The sequence below is a fragment of the Corythoichthys intestinalis genome, chromosome 13 (genome assembly GCF_030265065.1).
Source record: "Corythoichthys intestinalis isolate RoL2023-P3 chromosome 13, ASM3026506v1, whole genome shotgun sequence".
Classification (NCBI taxonomy): Eukaryota; Metazoa; Chordata; class Actinopteri; order Syngnathiformes; family Syngnathidae; genus Corythoichthys; species Corythoichthys intestinalis.
Window position 1 is genome coordinate 37,565,693 of NC_080407.1, and position 20,930 is coordinate 37,586,622.

The 20,930-nt window shown below is 39.5% G+C and overlaps 1 protein-coding gene across 2 annotated transcripts in view; it reads left to right on the top strand.

Moving 5' to 3' along the window:
- The window catches only part of LOC130929100 (zinc finger protein OZF-like), a 57,146-nt gene extending 38,149 nt beyond the window's left edge, over window positions 1-18,997 (top strand). The window contains exons 2-3 of one of the 2 annotated variants that reach the window (XM_057856045.1): window positions 21-131; window positions 13,268-14,333. In XM_057856045.1, the coding sequence (XP_057712028.1) occupies window positions 21-131; window positions 13,268-13,281 (125 nt within the window). In that variant the 3' untranslated portion in view covers window positions 13,282-14,333. Of the gene's footprint in view, window positions 1-20; window positions 132-13,267; window positions 14,334-15,127 lie in introns of those variants that run through there. The other variant, XM_057856044.1, reaches the window with a different exon arrangement.
- The last annotated feature ends 1,933 nt before the right edge of the window (window positions 18,998-20,930 follow it).

The following is a 20,930-nucleotide window of genomic DNA, read 5'->3' on the forward strand; positions in this document are numbered from 1 at the left end:
ACGTGTTTGTGGTCTTGCAGATGTCAGCCAAGCTCATCTTCCTGAGCACCAGGAGTCTGCATGCATCAAGGAGGAGGAGGAAGAGTCGCCATGCTTCACGGAGGAGGAGAAAGAGTTCATACACCTTCAAGGTCATCCCACGTGTTTTTTAATTTTTTTTCAAATGAGGCAGAAATTAAATATTGTACCTTCTAAACATGTGCCGATGACCATTTTCAAGGTATACCGGGGTATGAAAACGTCATGGTTTCAAAACAGCAAAAATTTTCCTTCATAACGTCCCTCCGGTATTAGCTATTTTTTATGTCCCAAAAATGCAGGGAGAAATCCCTCGCTTGCAGCTGTAAAGCTCAATTCTCCCCCACTGGTTGTTGCTCAGTGTCAGTGAATCAGCTGTGCACGATGGCTGGGTGAGGGGAAACTCCTGAACTTTTTCCACCATTGAAGAAAACAATTGCTGGTATGGGAATACTTCGGCTACAGAAAAGTTATAGACTGCCGCGGCTTAGAGGAGGAGGGCCAACCGACATGTAAAACATGTTTGCGGAGGGGGGCTGCTGAGGAGCCAATACCTCCAATATGATTTCGCATTTATACAAAATTAAAGGTTAGTAAACACTGTCATGAAAGCAACGAGCGTTAACTCAAGCGTGTTTAGTGTATCTAGTGGTGGTTAAGCCTGTCGCAATATGCAATAATTCCATTTATCGCGCGATATATAAAAATGGAGGCGATAACTTTTCCGCTGCGATTTATCGCCTCGCGTGCACGTGTGTGTGCGCGTGCGGCAGACGTGCTGTTAAAAGTTCGTTACCAACTGCGCAAAATGCATCTTCGTTCCAGGTCCGCCAAAAACTAGCGCCAGAGCCAATTGTTCCCATTATATCCTATTGTTCAACGTATACCGGCCGCGTCAGTGCTCCGGAGTGACTGTGGACCATCTATGGCGCGCCGGTGTTCGGCCATTCCTTACTACGCGGCGAAACGTCCTACACAATGCTCAGGGCGCTTGCGCATGCATTCACACGCATGCGCACATCTGTTAGAGGCGGCGATTACTCACTATTTTTGTTTTTATTTAGTTATTTAGAACCTTTTCACAGCCTCAAAGATACTTTTTGCATGTATTACCCTCTCATACTTTTAACCATTGTGTTTTTTTGTGTTAGCTTTGAAGCAGGCATTTTTTTAGTACCTTATTCCTGTATGCATCTAAACAAAACAAGTTTAGAGCGCACGGTAGTACTTTAGGTCTCAAATTCGACTAATGTAGGACGTTTCGCCGATGTAGGATATTTTGGCAGAACACCGGTGTTGTTGACGTGCGGGCGCTCCCGTCAGGAGTGACATTTCACGCGGGGCGGCTATTTTTCGGCACAACGCTGGATATTTACAATTAAGTCCGCCAAAACATTGTTACCGACTTGGCTGCTACGAATAACCTCACTTTGACAAAGAACAGCTGAATGAAATTACCGGTAAGAGCGCTGTGCTTCAAACTCGTCCTGTATATGAAAGCCCTCATATGCTGGTGTTGTGTAGTAATGAGCAGACGTGACTTCAGCAGCGCTTGCTAACTTTTTTAATGCGCGCACACACTAGATATCATGAAATGGCAAACTAGATGTGCTACTTCCCATGCCATTGGCTACGTGAGCCCAGAGTGATTATGGGACATGTAGTCCATATACTACATCGATGAATTCTAAACTGTCATTTGTCACATGAGATTAAGAAGGCCAAATCAATCCATACCAGTGCCTATAGATAATGTTGCAAGTATTGTTAATTCAGTACGTGACACAAATGGATTCGGACCATAAATAGGATGTCTTGCTCATGTAGTAAACCTAGCTACTAAGAGAGCTGTAGCAATCAACGGTGTGCCCTGCCTCACTTTACAAACAGTAAAGATTGTTCTCAGCACTTTTATGCAATTTTTTTTCATATCAGTAAGAAGTAAGCACATAAATATTATGCACTAAAATGCATGTTTATATGATGGCAATTTAATTTTTGCTCGTTAGCAAAAAAAAAAAAAAAAAAATACAGTTGTTTTTTGTTTTTTTTACAGAGCATTAAATGTATTGAATCGGATCGAAAATCATGTCCCTCATATCAAAATTCGTACCGAACCATGACTTAACTGTATCATTGCATCCCTATGGAACACCATTGCAGAAGCTATGACGGGAAAATTTTTTTTTAGTTGTTAAGTGCATTTTTTTTTTTTTTAAACACATTTTATTTATTCTGTGTTTCTGTGCGGTATAAATATTGTTGTTTTTTACTTAAGAGGTATGGTCTATTGTTTTTAGTTGTGATTTCTTAAAAAGTAGATTTGAATTTAAGAGTAAATATCGCGTTTAAATGGGTGTACTTCATCTATTAATATATACTGTATTCGCACTGTGTTATTGTAAATTGGTTTAAAAAATTGGGGGGGGGGGCGCAATAATATCGCATATCGCAATAATTTATGAAAATAATTATCGCACATTAAAATTTGTTATCGCGACAGGCCTAGTGGTGGTAAAACTTTTTTTTTTTCTAACTTTTTTTTTTTTTTCTCTCTGGCAACTGTCTTTATTGAGAAGGAAATTGTATGCATAATGAAATATGACACGAGTCATACACACGTGCTCTTAAAGGGATCCACGGATAGAAAGACTTGTAGTTCTTAAAAGATAAATGTTAGCACAAGTTATTATGATTTGATGTTGAAACCCCTCTTGATGTTTACGTTTTTATACAATTTGTAAAATTGTTTTAACTAGTAGGTCGCCATTGTTGTTGACGTCGCAGGGCGGTGACGTCACAGGGCGGTGACGTGGCCATTCCACCTGTCACTTCAAAAAAAAAAAAGAAAGATTAAAAAAACTATCACTCTTTAATTATGTAAGGTAGTGATTTAAATACGCCACAAGGTGTCAATGGTGAGCTTTACATTAATTAGGGATCAAGCCAATGAGTGCGTTTTCTTTCCCCTTGACTGATGCTGTAGTTTCATTAATCCACAGTGGGAGAGAGAAAGGAGAGTGGGCAGAGGCATTCTGATTCATAGCTCGGACCGCGCCGCTTATTGGCATAAGCTTCCGCAACTCTTTCACAACACACAAGTATCATATTGTCGAAATACTACAAAGCAAATACTCATACCTCTCCAAAAATGGCGCCAAGAAGAAAAGTGCTTCAATCTGTATTACTCAGGGTACCCGGGGGTTATTAAAAGTAGTAAAAAAGCATTGAATTTAGTTTTCCATAATCAAAGGTATTAAAAGTAATAAATTAGCTGTTGTAAGTCTGGAATTTTTTCACCCTGGTCTTAATTTTCAAGAACATCTCAGTGCAACCTAAATTATATCCGTGACGAAGTTTTTTTTTTTTTCATAACGAAGATGACGCATAGAATTTTTACGAAGCACTGCACTACAAATCGAAATGCAACTCGTGCGTGCCAAACCACCACAACCGGCAAAACGGAGAATCCATCCACCTCTGCATCGAGAATGCGTCCGTTTGTCGGTGGAACGAAAACCCTGCGGGCAGATGTATTGTGGATTCTGAAGACCAAAACAGACCACCATTCATATACTTCAAATGAGTCCATTGGTGATCTGTTTCGGATATTACGTCATTTTTGGTCGGCATCGGCTGTCACAATGTTGGTCATATTGCGTTTTGTTCCAGAGGGAGCGTTCCTGATGTCTGAACTGTCTTTTGTAATCAATTTTCAGTTGGCAGAAAAAAAAAAACGCACATTTTCCTAATGTTTAAATAGTCTACATATTTTTATGACCATAATAAATCCATTTACACAATGAAATAACGCTGGAAAAGTTTGTTAAACGTAATGTTGCTCAAATTGTGTTTTTTTTCCAGAGGGAGCATTCCCGACTTCGTAACTGCAGCCAATTTAAGCTCATCAAGACAACTAGTCCGCAGGTATTAAAGCCCAACCCGCGTTTTGTGTGATAGCATCTATGATGATGTCTGCATAAAAGCCTGTCTTTTATAACGAATTCTCAGTTGGCCGGAAAAAAACGCACATTTTCTTAATGTTTAAATAGACTCCATATTTTTATGATCATTATAAATTTATTTACACAATGAAATAACGCTGGAAAAGTTTGTTAAATATAAATAAACAGATGCGGTTTTGCCGACTCGCAGAGGGGAAGATTAAGAAGGGCGTATAGACCCTACTCACATGACGTCACAACCACGCCTCCGCGCCATATTGTCCGTCAGCTCGTCGTGTTTACGCATTACCGCTACGTTAATTTCTCCTATTATGGCGTGTTTTTCTGCTCGTTAACATTAATAATCAAAATGGTGAAGGCGTGTGTGGCGGTTGGTTGCAGTAGCAGAGAAGATAGACAGAGAGACTTGAAGTTCTACCGTATTCCGAGAGACCCGGAGAGGAGAGCGAGATGGACTGCTGCAATTCGACGAGAAAACTGGGCACCAAACGATCACCACAGATTATGTAGTAGTCATTTTATATCTGGTAAGATGCATTTAATATATATTTAGAGGGTTTTGGGCTGACAACCACAATTAAGATCATTGCGAGGCTAATCGCCGACAACATACAGTTTCAAATTCAAGATGCTTATTCCCTCCACCATCATTATTTTTTGAATAATATTTGGCTGGTAACAAGTGAAAGAAGCTGGCCTTGTCTACGGATCATCAGTTAAACAGGGGTGTCCAATAGGGCTGTCCCAAACGACTAATTTTCTCCCGATTACTCAGCCGACTATTTTTACGATTAGTCGACTAATCTAATAATTTAAAAAAAAAAGATTTTTTTTTTTTTTACTAATTTAGCAATGAAATTTTTGTTGACGCCTATCAATTCACAAAAACATATTGGAACACTTAAATTATTTATTAAAGTACAAATAAACACGTAAATAACAATAATAAATCACAAATAAACAATGAGTTCAAATGCTGGTAGAATTAACTAGTGCAAAACAATGGAATGTAAACAGATTCAGAACACTGACTTCGCCTTTCCAACATGATTCAAAACAATTCTTAAAAAAACACCTAGCCTTAATATTATAGTATAGTACTATATATAATAGTTTTATAATAATTATAATAATTATTCATTACCAATCAGATTTTTCATAAAGGGTGTCATTTTAAAGGTATTCTTAGTGTAGAATCTAAATTCTGAAGTATGCAGGATTAACTCCTGAAATCGTTATTTATATGATGAACATGACATGCTTTTATTTTGAAATGTTCACCAGAAGTACGTTCGCTAAACCGCTAACCGGAAGTACGTTCGCTAAACCGCTAACTTTAGCTTTACACTACGCAAAAAAAATCACTTTTTGTCATTGCATGTGTCAGTAATAGATTTTTTTGGTCATTTTTTTCGTATGCAAAATAACCAGCGATTTTTCATGTTTGAAGTGTCACCTTTTAACCGCAAGTTTGCTTTCACGAGACGACTGCCAATGTTTCATAGCAGGCTAAAGTACCGGTAGGTTGCCTTTTTCCCCCCATTCACCTCAGTGTAGCAATGCTAACGTTACAGTGTTTAATATAGATGTGTTTTCTTATTTTATATGTCTGAACTTTAATTCTACAGCGTGTTGATAAGAGAAAGGAGTCTCACATGCCATCAGCACGCACGCACCAATGTATGCACGCACGCACGTGCGCAGCAATAAAAAAGGCAGCCGTGAAAATTACCGCCCTCATTTTTATGTGCCGTGCGATAAATGGACTCATTGCATATCGCGACAGGCTTAGCAACTTCAATAAAACATGTCGTTAGTTACTTAGTTAGATGGACTTACAAACTGGGCAACGGCGCTTGAGGTGTTTATTCACGGCCGACGTGCAGCCAAGCTTGGCATTGAAGAGACAGGACAGAAAGAGTGTACCTTCCTTTGTTTCTTTGAAATAAGTCAATGTTTTGGACACTCTGGTGCGCTTTTTTTGGCTTTGTGCCGCTTTCCCCGCTTGCATACAGAGCGTGTCCATTCTGAACTTTCCACGCATATATTTTTTTAACCCTTTACTAACCGTCGACGGGATGTTGTGCTCGTCGACGGTTTTACGTCATCGATGACGTCGACAATGTCGACTAGTCGGGACAGCTCTAGTGTCCAAACTTTTTGCAAAGGGGGCCAGATTTTGTGTGGTAAAAATGTGGGGGGCTACCTTGGCTGATTTACGTAGAACAATATATTTAAACAAATTTTAGCGAGCCCTTCTGTGTGTCACATTTGCTTTATTATTATTCTTTTTTATTCATAATTTCAACAATCTCGCCTTTGTGGCGTTATCTTTCGACACTCGGGCTCTTGCGAAATACTGCTGCTGTGAAATGAAACTAGCTTCAAGTTGCTTTCATTTCTCGCTGCGTATCTTCCCTGTAATGTTGTCGTACATGTCAGCGTGTCTTGTTTGGTAATATCGCGTCACATTGAACTCTTTGAAAACAGCGACTGTCTCTTTGCAAATGAGGCAGACACAGTTGTTGAGTATTTTATTGAAGAAATAGTCCAAATATCCACCTATCCTTGAAGCGTTGGCCATCGCAGTCAACTTTTTCTTTTTATGGATTGTCGCCATTTAAGAAAATTGGAAGTAAAGGGTCACACGGGGTAATGTTGCTTAGAGTGCTGCTCTTAAAGTTTTTCAAAGTTTTGTGAGAATAGGCTGAGTTTTTGTGTGGACAAGATAGTTGTAGATATCAGGGTAGCAGATGTCAGGCAGAGACGGCGAAGACAGCGGGTCGAAAAATATCGATTTAGGCATCAATTATGGATCTGGCGAATGGATCGACCGAAGCTTTTCCACATAATGCCTTTTATGCAACACATCCAATGAGTTTACAGCGTCTGAAAGCACCAGGGCTTCCATGAATTGCACTATAAATTGCACGACAAATTGAAACCATTGAGAATACGGATAAACAATGACGGACAGTATGTCGGCCGGATACAGCGACACGTCATTGTGTGACGTTGGTGAGTAGGGTCTATAGGCACGCTCTGGCTCTGCAATGACCATCCAGTGCCTTCTTTTTTTTTTTTTTTATCCAAATTATTTATTTTATAACAAGTATTCCTTAGTTTATCATTCATACATCGTTAATATATAGTTACAGTGGGGAGAACAAGTATTTGATACACTGCCAATGGAAAACCCATTGGCAGTGTATCAAATACTTGTTCTCCCCACTGTATTTCAAAAAGTTAGTGAGAAAGAACCTTGGCCCGGCCCGACGTAATAATTGACATTTTAATTTTGGTCATGTTTTCAGTTTAATTTAGCTGTTTCCAGCTTGCTATGTTTATAATTGCGATGTTTGTTTACCGCTTTTCTTCTTACTGCGAAGAGGGAGGAAGTTACATCGGCCGCCGCTTAGGCCTGTTGCGATAACAAATTTTAGTGTGCGATAATTATTCTCATAAATTATTGCGATATGCGATATTATTGCGCCCCCCCCAATTTTTTTTAACCAATTTACAATAACACAGTGCGAATACAGTATATATTAATAGATCAAGCACACCCATTTAAACACGATAAATATTTACTCTTAAATTCAAATACACGTTTTAAGAAATCACAACTAAAAACAATAGACCCAACCTCTTAAGTAAAAAACAACAATATTGATACCGCACAGAAACACAGAATAAATACAATGTGCTTAAAAAAAAAAAAAATGCACTTAATAACTTAAGCATTTAGGAAAATGAAAACATTTCCCGTCATAGCTTCTGCAGTTGTGTTCCATAGGGATGCAACGATACAGTTAAGTCATGGTTCGGTACGAATTTTGATACGGGGGACACGATTTTCGATCTGATTCAATGTATTTAATGCTCTGTAAAAAAAATAACTATTGTATTTTTTGTTTCTTTTTTTTTTGCTAACGAGCAAAAATTAAATTGCCATCATATAAACATGCATTTTAGTGCATAATATTTACGTGCTTACTTCTTACTGATATGAAAAAAATTTGTATAAAAGTGCTGAGAACAATCTTTACTGTTTGTAAAGTGAGGCAGGGCACACCGTTGATTGCTACAGCTCTCTTAGCAGCTAGGTTTACTATATGAGCAAGACATTCTATTTATGGTCCGAATCCATCTGTGTCACGTACTGAATTAACAATATTTGCAACATTATCTATAGTCACTGGTATGGATTGATTTGGCCTTCTTAACCTCATGCGACAAATGACAGTTTAGAATTCATAGATATAGTATATGGACTACATGTCTCATAATCACTCTGGGCTCACGTAGCCAATGGCATGAGCCATAGCACATCTAGTTTGCCATTTCATGATATCTAGTGTGTGCGTGAACCCGCGCATTAAAAAAGTTAGCAAGCACCGCTGAAGTCACGTCTGCTCATTACTACACAACACCAGCATATGATGGCTTTCATAAACAGGACGAGTTTGAAGCACAGCGCTCTTAATTTCATTCAGCTGTTCGTTGTCAAAGTGAGGTTATTCGTAGCAGCCAAGTCGGTAACAATGTTTTGGCGGACTTCGTTGTAAATATCCAGCGTTGTGCCGAAAAATAGCCGCCCCGCGTGAAATGTCACTCCTGACGGGAGCGCCCACACGTCAACAACACCGGCGCGCCATAGATGGTCCACAGTCACTCCGGAGCACTGACGCGGCCGATATACGTTGAACAATAGGATATAATGGGAACGATTAGCTCTGGCGCTAGTTTTTGCTCGACCTGGAACGAAGATGCATTTTGCGCAGTTGGTAACGAACTTTTAACAGCACGTCTGCCGCACGCGCGCACACACGTGCACGCGAGGCGATAAATCGCAGCGGAAAAAATTACCGCCTTCATTTTTATATATCGCGCGATAAATGGAATTATTGCATATTGCGACAGGCTTACCGCCGCTATGATATTTAAGTCATCAGCCATCTGCTGTGACCCGGGAATTTAACGCCTGCTTTCACGCACACTGCTTCCCATATCAGTCGACACGGGAAATTGTTTTCACACACAACTGCTGCACGGTTAAGTCCCGCGATATTCCCGTTGTTTTGGAGTATGTGATAGGGGCTCAAGTCACATCCAGATACTTTAGGTTGCAGATTATGGGTCATGCGAAGGCAGTGGACCTGCTTAAACATTTCGGTTTGCCTTTTGAATGAATGTGAATTTCGCCGTTTTAATTTGATGGTTAGCCATGTTCACTGGGGTCTTGGCAGGTGCACGAGCGGCTAGCCTGTTACAGAAGATGGCTTGTCTGAGTCCTGCCCTCCTCCTCTTTTTGTCCATAATTATTGTGTGTGTGTGTGTTTAAAAAAATTCTGACACTTTATAATGTTACTTTAAATGTGTTTTAATTGTATCTTCAATATATATGCATTCTTTTGTCAAACACACTTAGTAATTGAGGTTAAATTTGATGTTCAGTGCTTTATTTATTTAATATGATTCAATATGATCTAAATAATGGGTGCGAGAAAATTATTAATTTTCAGTTAAAATGGCATGAAAAAAGGTCTTAAAAGTCTTGAATTTAGATTTATCAATCCTGGGGGGACACTGATTACTGAGGCCCTATTCTCACACAGTTAACACAACAATGCAAAGAGAAGTGGCATTCACAATCAAAATAGATGCGCAAAATACACATAAAACTTACTCAGACTTTGGTCAAATTATGTCTAAACATTTTAGCAACTCCTTTAGCTCAACAAATACACTGGATGGCAATATTTAGTCAGGATTTTCAGGAGTCTTGTGAAGACAACACCCAAATGAATCACAATAGACCCAGTCTAAAAAAAAAAAAATGGAGCTACGGCGTCAGTCGGGGGACAAAATGCACTGATTGGCTTGATGTCCTATCAATCTAAATCTAAACTAACTTGTAGCTTAGCATTGTGTTCGCATTAGCATTTAGCGCGGTGACGAGGTGAGTGTCTTCTTAGACTTTGGGAAAACATTTTAGATACAGTTCGTGGCGTCCAGATGAGTTTAATTAATTATCTGGTTCTTTGAAAAAAGACCCAGATAGTGTTATTCTGTTTTTTTTTTTTGGAATGGGATTTCTTCGGCGGGCCACACAGCCCGAACTGTTTGACTGATCGACACCATTCAAATACTGAAACGACCGGAATTTTCACGCGATGCAGGAAATTCTTTGAACGACCCCGAAAAATTTTCCGTTAGCTCGTAAACGACGATTTTTCGAGAAAAAACAATTTTTCAGAATGTATCTAGTCCTACAATTTTTGACCAAATCACATAATTTGGACAATACAAATTCCGGGACGGGGAGGGGCATAAAATTGTATACAGAATTTGGAAAAAATTTGCAGTTCCCCGGAAATTTGCCAAAAACTTTTCCATTCATTTTAAATGGGATGCAACGTTCAAATTTCCTGATTCACTTTCAAAGGAATTTCCAGTGAAATTTACATTGCATTGATGCCATTGACAGCCATGTATGTCGGCTCTATCGATGCCAATGTACTCAGATTCCATTGACGCATATGGATGTCGATGCCATTGACGGCCATGGACGTCCAAATTTTTTCCCATTCATTTTCAATGGCAAAAAATCCAATATCCCCAAATCAAAAGCAAATGACCAGATGTATATAGAACGTGCCCCCCAAATGTCTCCGATTCCATTGATGCTTATGGAGGACGCTGCCATTGAGGACCATGGACGGCCAAATTTCCAATCATTTCCAATGACACTTACTATGTTTAATGCCACTTTTTGATTAATGCTACGTAAGTCGATGCCATTGACGGCCATGGACGTCCCAATTTTTTCCCGTTCATTTTCAATGACAAAAAAAACAATGTCCCCAAATCAACTGGAAATCACCTGATATCAATCGGACACGCCCCCAAATGTCCACAAATGACCTGATATGACCAGCCATGCCCCCCAAGTGTTCCTAGATCAACGGGAAGTGATATTCTCCCCGAAATGTCCCCAAACCAACCTTGGCGGGGCTAAGATCTGTATTGCCACACAGCAAAGACCCAGAGTAATTTCTCCGGAAATTGCAGTTTCTAGTTGCAAATAATGTTCTGTTTTCCTGCTGAGTGTGTATTTTCATCAAGGAAATGGTGACTTCCTTGTAGACTCGACAATTATGTGCTCCTCTGTCAATGTTTTTTCAAAATTGTTGGAAACTTTTATCAAGGACTAAAATTTTAAAGGGCAACTGAAGAGCTTTTTGGATTTCGCTCGAGTGTTTTACTCAGTTGAATTGTATTAAATGCATCATTCGCTGTCTCAAAAAGTCACATAAAAAAAAAATAATAATAATAATTGATAGTTTTTGAGTTATGGCCATAGCAACGAGGGACGCGCCGCCCTGCCAACCGCTACTTGATGACGTAACTTCCAAGGAGCCTCGCCACCACTCTGAACACGGAAATATAGCACCACGCTATCCTCGCCATAAATTGCAAACATTTTCTGGGTTTTACTCGCGAGATTCGTCATGCCATCTCGATGTGTAGCGATGAATTGCTCACAGGAAGACTCGAGACTCTGAGTGGTCCAAAAAAACTTCTGCAAATGTTTGGACCGTTTTTGTGAGCATGCATACAGGTCCCCAATCAGCTCATTGTTTTCATCATTTCAGCGACGGCAGCTTTGAAAACCTACAACAATGCAACCTTGGTTTTACAAAGACGTAAGTAGACCCTCTGATTTTAAAATTTGATGCACTTCTGTTGATAAACGAGGGGGACTCCTACTGCCTGCTTGTTGAAGCGCAATGTTTTTTTGTTGCTGTTGCCCTGTCATAAGTAGATAGGTTTGCTGACAGGTCTACTCATGTGATTTTATTACTATATCAATAGGTATTATGTAAATTCAAATGCCCCCAGCACCAAATAGGTCCTTGGCTCGTTGTTTTTTGGCCTGTCACTGAGTAAATATAAAGCCTATATATAAAACAATTCACCTGCCAGGCCCTAATGCAGTGCTTCTCAATTATTTTCTGTTACGCCCCCCCCCTCCCCCAAGGAAGGCATAAATGTTTCGCGCCCCCTCAAAACTCTCTGCCACCACTGTATAGTATCATTTGTCTATAAATTGACTATTATTAATACGCCTCTGCCTAACAGTGTGTCCTTTTTTTTTCTATTAAAGAAAAAAAGTAACATAGATCAACTTATAATAAAGTATAACTTTATTAACATTGTTTTGTTTGTAACAGAAAAGACTTGACGTGCATCAATTTGCCTGAATTAAAAAAAAAGTCAGATCCAAGCTGTAAAAATACACTTAAGGTACATTTTTGACCATTTGATACAGAAAAATAATAAAATCAGTAAATAATAACAAATTCAAATTGATTAGAAACATTAACTCATGAAGTCAATATGCCAAAAAAATTTGACCAAAAGAACAAAACTGAATAGAAGGAAAAAAAAAAGTGTGTTTTTGGACAGAAGGACAGTTTTTATTTTTGCTGTCACAGTATCACCTCCTTTGCAATGGTGTGGGGTTATTTTGCACTGAGCATGCTAACAGTGCTCACTGGTTTACTGATATAACACTGAAAAACTGGGACGATTGTTGGCAATATTCAGATCATTTTCGCTGAAAAACAGTCAAGCGGCTAATCAATTAGATTGGGGTCTAATGTCCTTAAGTGGCGTCTTATTTGATTTGGCTTCCGGCTGTCCGCCATAATCATTTTTAGACACACTAAACAGTGGTATTTCCTCATCTCCCACTGTATTAAAAGTCAAATCAAAAAGGCAAACAGCACGAAAAAAGCGCATTCTCGGCGGCCGAGGGAGAACCATAGGTTGGGGCGGTCGTCGTGACGATCCCAAGCCGAAAACGGCACTTCTCGGGCGGACACGTGAGAACCGGATAAGACAGTGGGTCGCTGCGTGAGTCCGTCCAGAAAACTGCTTTCGAAAGCGGCGCACAGCTCTTCATATCTCTTTTCTGTGTGCTCTTGCTTAGTTCAAAAATACTGCGCGCACTCTGAAAATGAGAGCGCCACTGCCACCCACTGAGTGGATGTGCAAGTACACTTTATTCTAGTACGGCAAAAAAAAAAAAGCATATTCCTTGAGGTCAAATGCGCCACCCCTGGCATCGCTCTGCACATTTGAAGAGGGAACAATAGCATCAAATAGATGCTGCTTTGACTGGGGCATTATTATTTGATCACCAAGAAATTATTATTAAATTAGGATTCATCCAATATTTTCATGCTGCTGTGATTTTTTTTTTTTTTTTTCTCCAGGAAGCCAAACATAAAAAATTAAGCGGCGGAAACCCTCAACACGATGAAAAAAGCGTTGCAAGTCAGTCGCCACCCAGTTTCCCAAAATCAAGAGAGAGTGGATCGAGTCATATGATGACCAAAGTCATGCGATGTCCAGCGATGATGACTGAAGAGATCCTATGAGGCCTGCCAGATGCTGAATTTCTTCCGTCTGCGACATCAGATGACGATGACTTAGGAGAAATAAATGTAGCAAGTTTTGATGACATGAAATCATAAACTAGTCATATATACAGTACACATTTTTTAAAAGAAAAATCTAGTTACCTTCATATTTTAATGATAATGATTTACAGTATCTTTGTATAGAGAACACTTAATGCTACAGTAAATACATATTTCCCACTGCCATGATCATTTTTCAATGTTGCGCTAGTCTGTTGCTATCCTAACTTTGTATTGCTTACTAACTTAGTATTGCTTACTAAATTTATGTTCTTTGATATGTGCCATTGTGTGCTTGGTATAACTTAGCGTTCTATGTTGCATCACAATCTGACAGCAAAAGGTGATGCTGATTCAACATAAATCTGGTATCATTTATTATTGTGGCCTATTGAATAGTGTTTCAGAATGTAATATAATTACAATATATACCAAAAGAATACATTAAAGACTCGACAAAATGTGTCAGTGTTGTTTACAATTTATGGTTTTATTTTTTTTATGTAATTCATGCCCCTGTCAGTGCTTCAGCCTCCTCAAGTTTGGCTCTCACGTCTGGGATCTCCTGACGACACAGGCATACTCTTGGAAGGGTAATTACTTGACGGTTTACAGCAACACCTGGAAAATAAAATCGTTTTGTCATTTATTTTGAAAAATCAATAACATATCATTCATTTAGCCACATTTGGGCTAGCTTTACCATATTTAGATCGGTAGGAGCTGTCCCATGACCTAATATCCAGTTTTAGCTATGTGGAGAGCATGAAAAATATACAACCATGTAATCACATTCTCTCAAATAAAAAAATCACGATGCTGGACTTCGGCTTACCACTCACTCTCCCGTTCGTGAAGTGTCGAGCTGTCAATTGGCGTCATGACGACTCGTCATCTGACGCCTCAGGTTCAAATATGTAGGGATTAATTGTAGTTCATCTTTCCTGGGACCCTTTGCCATCGGTAGCGTCACGAAAGAGCGATCCTGAATGGTTACCTTTGGTGGAAATATCACTGACATTGTTGTTGCTGCTATGCTAGCTTTGGATAGCTTTGTCTTCTCAGTTGCGTCGGGGAATCTACGTCACACTTCCGGGATTGCGAAGGGACCATTAACGGAGTGCAAAAAAACTTTTTAAAAAAACGCAAATTGTCCTTGCAATTACGTGTTGATAATTTCGTGGTTGTTTTGATGAACTCGTCCAAAGTTTATATTCGTAAAATTACACCAAAATCCGGAAAGGTCTTCAGTTGCCCTTTAAAGTTTATAGACGAAAACAACGAGAATTGTCGGCTAAAACTAGATGAAAATGAACACATTTGGAAATGTCTAAAATATTAATAAGACTAATAAGTATTTTCGTCCAAATGACTAAGACAAAAATTAAAATGGCTGCCAAAACAACACTGGCTGGGAGTGACATTTTTGTTTCTGCGATTGTTTCCTATACCTGCCGTATTGGTTGTTTCTTTCACCCGTTGTATTGTTCTGCATGTTTGTAGGGCAAGTGGTTGATTACCTATGAACTTTTTTTTTGATGAATACCTTTTTAAAACCGCGCGACGTGGACAAAGTTTTGCATAAAGGAAAGACTGGCCGATGATGCGGTGGTGGTCCATAAAATATTTCAATAGTTTTCTTGTGTCTTGCAGCTTTTAAAGAATATCTTGATGCTGAGCGGCAGGGGCCAGAATCTCCTGGCGTTAAAGAGGATGTTGGGCTCCCCCAAATCAAAGAGGAGGAGCAGCCAGAACCATGTCAACAAAAGCAGCTTTCAATCAAACAGGAGGAGGAGGAGGAGCTGCCATATGTTAAAGAGGAGGAAGGTATCAGCAGGGCAACTGGTGAGCCCTTGAAGAGTGAAGATGGTCTGAGTGAGATCAGCAGAGGGGTGGAGCCTCCGAGCTGCAGCAGCAGCTCAACAGAAGGATTGCAAGCGGACAGTTTCACCGCTCATTTATCAGATAGTGAAGACGCCATGTCACATTCGCCTGACAGTGATGATGGTCATAAGAGAGCCGACAGTGTCGACAAACGCAAATGCTCTCAGTGTGGGAAAACCTTTACTGATAAGTATTCTTGTCGTAGGCATATGAGGAACCACACTGGTGAAAAACCTTTTGCCTGCTCAGTTTGTGGTCAAAGATTCAGTCGCAAGAGCAGCTTAACAGAACACATACAAATCCACACTGGCGAAAAACCTTTTTCCTGCTCAGTTTGTGGTCAAAGATTCAGTTGCAAGAACTTTTTACAAATACACAAAAGAACTCACACGGGAGAAAAACCTTATTCCTGCTCAGTTTGTGGTCAGGGATTCAGTCACAAGAACACCTTACGATTACATGAAAGAACCCACATGGGAGAAAAACCTTTTTCCTGCTCAGTTTGTGGTAAAAGATTCCCTCAAAAAAGAAACTTAAAATCACACGCGAGAACCCACACCGGGGAAAAACCTTTTTCCTGTTCAGTTTGTGGTCGAAGATTCAGGTATAGGAACGCCGTAAAAATACATGAAAGAACCCACACGGGAGAAAAACCTTTTTCCTGTTCATTTTGTGGTCAAAGATTCTACCAGAGTAGTGCCTTAAAAGTACACGAAAGAACCCACACGGGAGAAAAACCTTTTTCCTGCTTAGTTTGCGGTAAAAGCTTCGCTTCAAAGAACCAATTGACGACACACGAAAAAAAACACACAGGTGAAAAACCTTTTACCTGCTCAGTTTGTGGTAAAAGCTTCGCTTCAAAGTACCAATTGGCGACACACGGAAAAAAACACACAGGTGAAAATCCTTTTACCTGCGCAGTTTGTGGTAAAGGATTTGCTCAAAGGTCAAATTTAAAATCACACGAAAGAACCCACAACAGAGAAAAATTTGTTTCCTGCTCAGTTTGCGGTCAAAGATTCAGTCACACGAACACCTTAACATCACACAAAAAAACCCACACAGAGAAAAACCTTTCCCCTGCTATATTCATTCACAAGAACACCTTACAATCACAATCTTTTCAATTTGATGTCTCACCCTAATATAGATGTTTGTATAGAAAAAATAAAAACATGAATGGCTTTGTTCTTAACTGTCTTTCAGTTACAGCTCACATGGTACATTCCATTACTATTCATAGCCCATTTGCTAATATAGACATGCAAAGTTTGTTATTCATACAGTTCGTGCAGGTATAGGCAACCTAATGGCACGAGTTGAGTACAGCACCTCCCATGTTTTCATATCCCCAAGTACCTTCATTTGGTCAAAAGATCGCACCATTGTCTCATATATAATAGCGTCCCACACGAATGCTATTTTTAGACTGTGACGTCGTATCGTAAAGCGAAAGTTATCGACCCGCCCTCGCATAGAAACAATGTTAATTCTGCTACTTATCTTTCGGTAATCTTTCAAAAAAGAACATGCCGATCAAACACTGCTGCTATGGAACTTGTAGAAATGACTCTAGACACTCGAGACAAAATTTGAAGAATGAATCAACTTGCGCGGACTTTTAACACCAGCTCGAGGAAGTCACGGTAAAGCCATTCAAATTTCATATGCAGTAAACATTTTGTTGGGTTGGCATGCTCCTTCAGAGGACAAAAAGGTAAGCCATTTGGATATTTTTAACTTATTTTTTAGCGTGGCGTTGTGCAGTGCTGCTTCTGTCTGACACTGAATGACCTGTAAAGAATTAAAATGGTATCTGACTGCCACTGTTACCTTTTCTGTTGTAAAACAAACTTTAGTAAGGGGAAGGTGTAAATAAATTACAGAATTAAGATTTGCTATTAATAAAAAAATGAAGTGTTCATTGTAGAGCTGTCCCGACTAGTCGACATAGACGACGTCATCGATGAGGTAAATCCGTCGACGAGCACAACATCCCGTCGACGGTTAATGAAGGGTTAAAAAATATACATACCGGGAGAGTTCAGAATGTCGTACGCTCTGCATGCAAGCGGGAAAAGCGGCACAAAGCCAAAAAAGCGCACCAGTGTCCAAATCATTGACTTATTTCAATGAAACAAAGGAGGGTACGCTCTTGGTAAATGGTGTTATACTTATATATATATATATATACTCTTGTGTCCTGTCTCTTCAATGCAAAGCTTGGCTGCACGTCAGCCGTGAATAAACACCTAAAGCGCCGTCACCCAGTTTGTAAGTCCATCTAACTAACTAACGACGTTATATTGAAGTTGCTAAGCCTGTCGCGATATGCAATGAGTCTATGGTACCCGCGGGTTATTAAAAGTATTAAAAAAGCATTTAATTTAGTTTTCCATTAATAAAGGTATTAAAAGTATTAAATTAGCTGTTGTAAGTCTAGAATTTTTTCACCGTGGTCTTAATTTTCAAGAACATCTCAGTGCAACCTAAATTATATCCATGACAAAGTTTATTTATTAATTTTTTTTAAAAGCCATAACGAAGATGACGCATAAAATATTTACGATGCACTGCACTACAAATCGAAATGCAACTCGTGCGTGCCAAACCACCACAACCGGCAAAACGGAGAATCCATCCACCTCTGCATCGGGAATGCGTCCGTTTGTCGGTGGAACGAAAATCCTGCGGGCAGAAGTATTGTGGATTCTGAACACCAAAACAGACCACCATTCATACAGTGCGTTGCAAAAGTATTCGGCACCCTTGAATCTTGCAACCTTTCGCCACATTTCAGGCTTCAAACATAAAGATATGAAATTTAATTTTTTTGTCAAGAATCAACAACAAGTGGGACACAATCGTGAAGTGAACAACATTTATTGGATAATTTAAACTTTTTTAACAAATAAAAAACTGAAAAGTGGGGCGTGCAATATTATTCGGCCCCTTTACTTTCAGTGCAGCAAACTCACTCCAGAAGTTCAGTGAGGATCTCTGAATGATCCAATGTTGTCCTAAATGACCGATGATGATAAATAAAATCCACCTGTGTGTAATCAAGTCTCCGTATAAATGCACCTGCTCTGTGATAGTCTCAGGGTTCTGTTTAAAGTGCAGAGAGCATTATGAAAACCAAGGAACACACCAGGCAGGTCCGAGATACTGTTGTGGAGAAGTTTAAAGCCGGATTTGGATACAAAAAGATTTCCCAAGCTTTAAACATCTCAAGGAGCACTGTGCAAGCCATCATATTGAAATGGAAGGAGCATCAGACCACTGCAAATCTACCAAGACCTGGCCGTCCTTCCAAACTTTCTTCTCAAACAAGGAGAAAACTGATCAGAGATGACGCCAAGAGGCCCATGATCACTCTGGATGAACTGCAGAGATCTACAGCTGAGGTGGGAGAGTCTGTCCATAGGACAACAATCAGTCGTACACGGCACAAATCTGGCCTTTATGGAAGAGTGGCAAGAAGAAAGCCAGTTCTCAAAGATATCCATAAAAAGTCTCGTTTAAAGTTTGCCACAAGCCACCTTGGAGACACACCAAACATGTGGAAGAAGGTGCTCTGGTCAGATGAAACCAATAAATTTTGTTCCACTTCACGATTGTGTCCCACTTGTTGTTGATTCTTGACAAAAAATTAAAATTTTATATCTTTATGTTTGAAGCCTGAAATGTGGCGAAAGGTTGCAAGGTTCAAGGGGGCCGAATACTTTTGCAAGGCACTGTATACTTCAAATGAGTCCATTGGTGATCTGTTTCGGATGTTACGTAATTTTACATCGTTTTGTTCCAGAGGGAGCGTTCCCGATGTCGTAACTGTCTTTTGTAACGAATTTTCAGTTGGCAGAAAAAAAAAACGCACATTTTCTTAATGTTTAAATAGTCTACATATTTTTATGATCATTATAAATGCATTTACACAATGAAATAAAGCTGGAAAAGTTTGTTAAACATAATGTTGGTCAAATCGTGTTTTTTTCCAAAGATAAAACACCTGAGATCTAGTGTGTACTATCCTAAAGCAAATGGCGCTGTTGAAAGATTTAACAGAGTGCTAAAGGAGTGCATACAGACAACTGAAAGAAACTGTAGACCATGGAAGGAAGCTGTTACAGAGTTCTTACACAATTATAGAGCTACTCCTCATGCGACTACTGGTGCTACTCCATTTGAGTTACTCCGTAACAGGAAAATGCGCACCAAACTAAACATTCTTCCAACTGTTAACAAAAACAGAATCCATGAACAGGTGAAAGAAACGGTGAAAAGAAAACAAAATGAAAATACACTGACAAAAGAATCCGAGCAACACAACCTTCATTTAAAGTGAATGATACTGTTCGTGTCCGCAGACCAGAACATGTATCCAAAGGATCGTCAAAGTTCACAGAACCGTTGACCGTAATGAGAAAAGTAGGACAGAACACCTATCTTTTGAGTGATGGACGTAAGTGGAATGTTTCAAAACTCGCACACTTTCCAAAACAAGCTGTAAACGTTGCCACTGAAAATCATGACACCGTATTTGATTCTCTTGCATTGCCTGAAAACCCTAATGTACCTGATCCTGTTCCTAGACGCAGCCAGAGATCTAGAAACACACCAAGATGGTTGACAGGTTTTGTAAGATAGAGGGAAAATACATCATTGTTACTGTTCTAAAGGTAAAATAAGAAGTTAAAATGACAGATGTTTAAAATGAGGTTACACAAGTGTTATTAACCATTTCAAATGTCATTGTGTAATACAGGTTGAAAAATTGTTATTGTACTAATTCAAATGTTACTTTGTACAAAGTTTGTTGTATGATACAAAAATGTAAGTAATTGCTTCAGAGAAAGGGAAAATGTGTTGTGAAATGAAGTGAACGCTAGGGGGTGCACTTGGATATTGCAATGAAGGGCATCCTAACATGTTGTGTAAAAGAAAAAGGAAAGGAGATTAAAAGAGGGATTGAAGCCACTACACGTCTCCTGCTTGCTTTGTTACTTGCCTTGCTACAATACCACAGTGGCTAAAAAGCGAACCACAACTTCTGTAGTAACAGTAGAGGAGAATGCAACCTCAGGCCATTTACTGTAATAATCTGTAAGTACAATGGCATAACGACAATCCCAAGTAGCATTCTCAAATGGGCCAGTAATGTCAACACCTACTTTCTCCCATGGTTTACTTGGAAGTTCAACAGGTGTAAGTGGTGCCTGTGCAGTAATAGCAACTTTATCACTGAATTGACAGTTAATGCAAGATGAAATGACAGAATGAACTAGGTCATCTAGTTGTGGCCACCAGTAAAGCTGACGTAACCTCTGTTTAGTACGGACAATGCCTTGATGTCCCTCATGTGCTAAATCAACTACTCTAGCCCTGAGTGAAATTGGAACAATTAGACGGTCAGTGCCTCTCAGGACAAGTGAATTGTGCACTGATAGTTCATCCCGTAACTGAAAATAAGGTGCAACATACTGTGGCAGGTCTTTTTTTGTTTTAGGCCAACCTTCTTGAATCTGCCGCCGTAATAATATCAACTCAGGACAATTTTCAGACGCAACTGAAA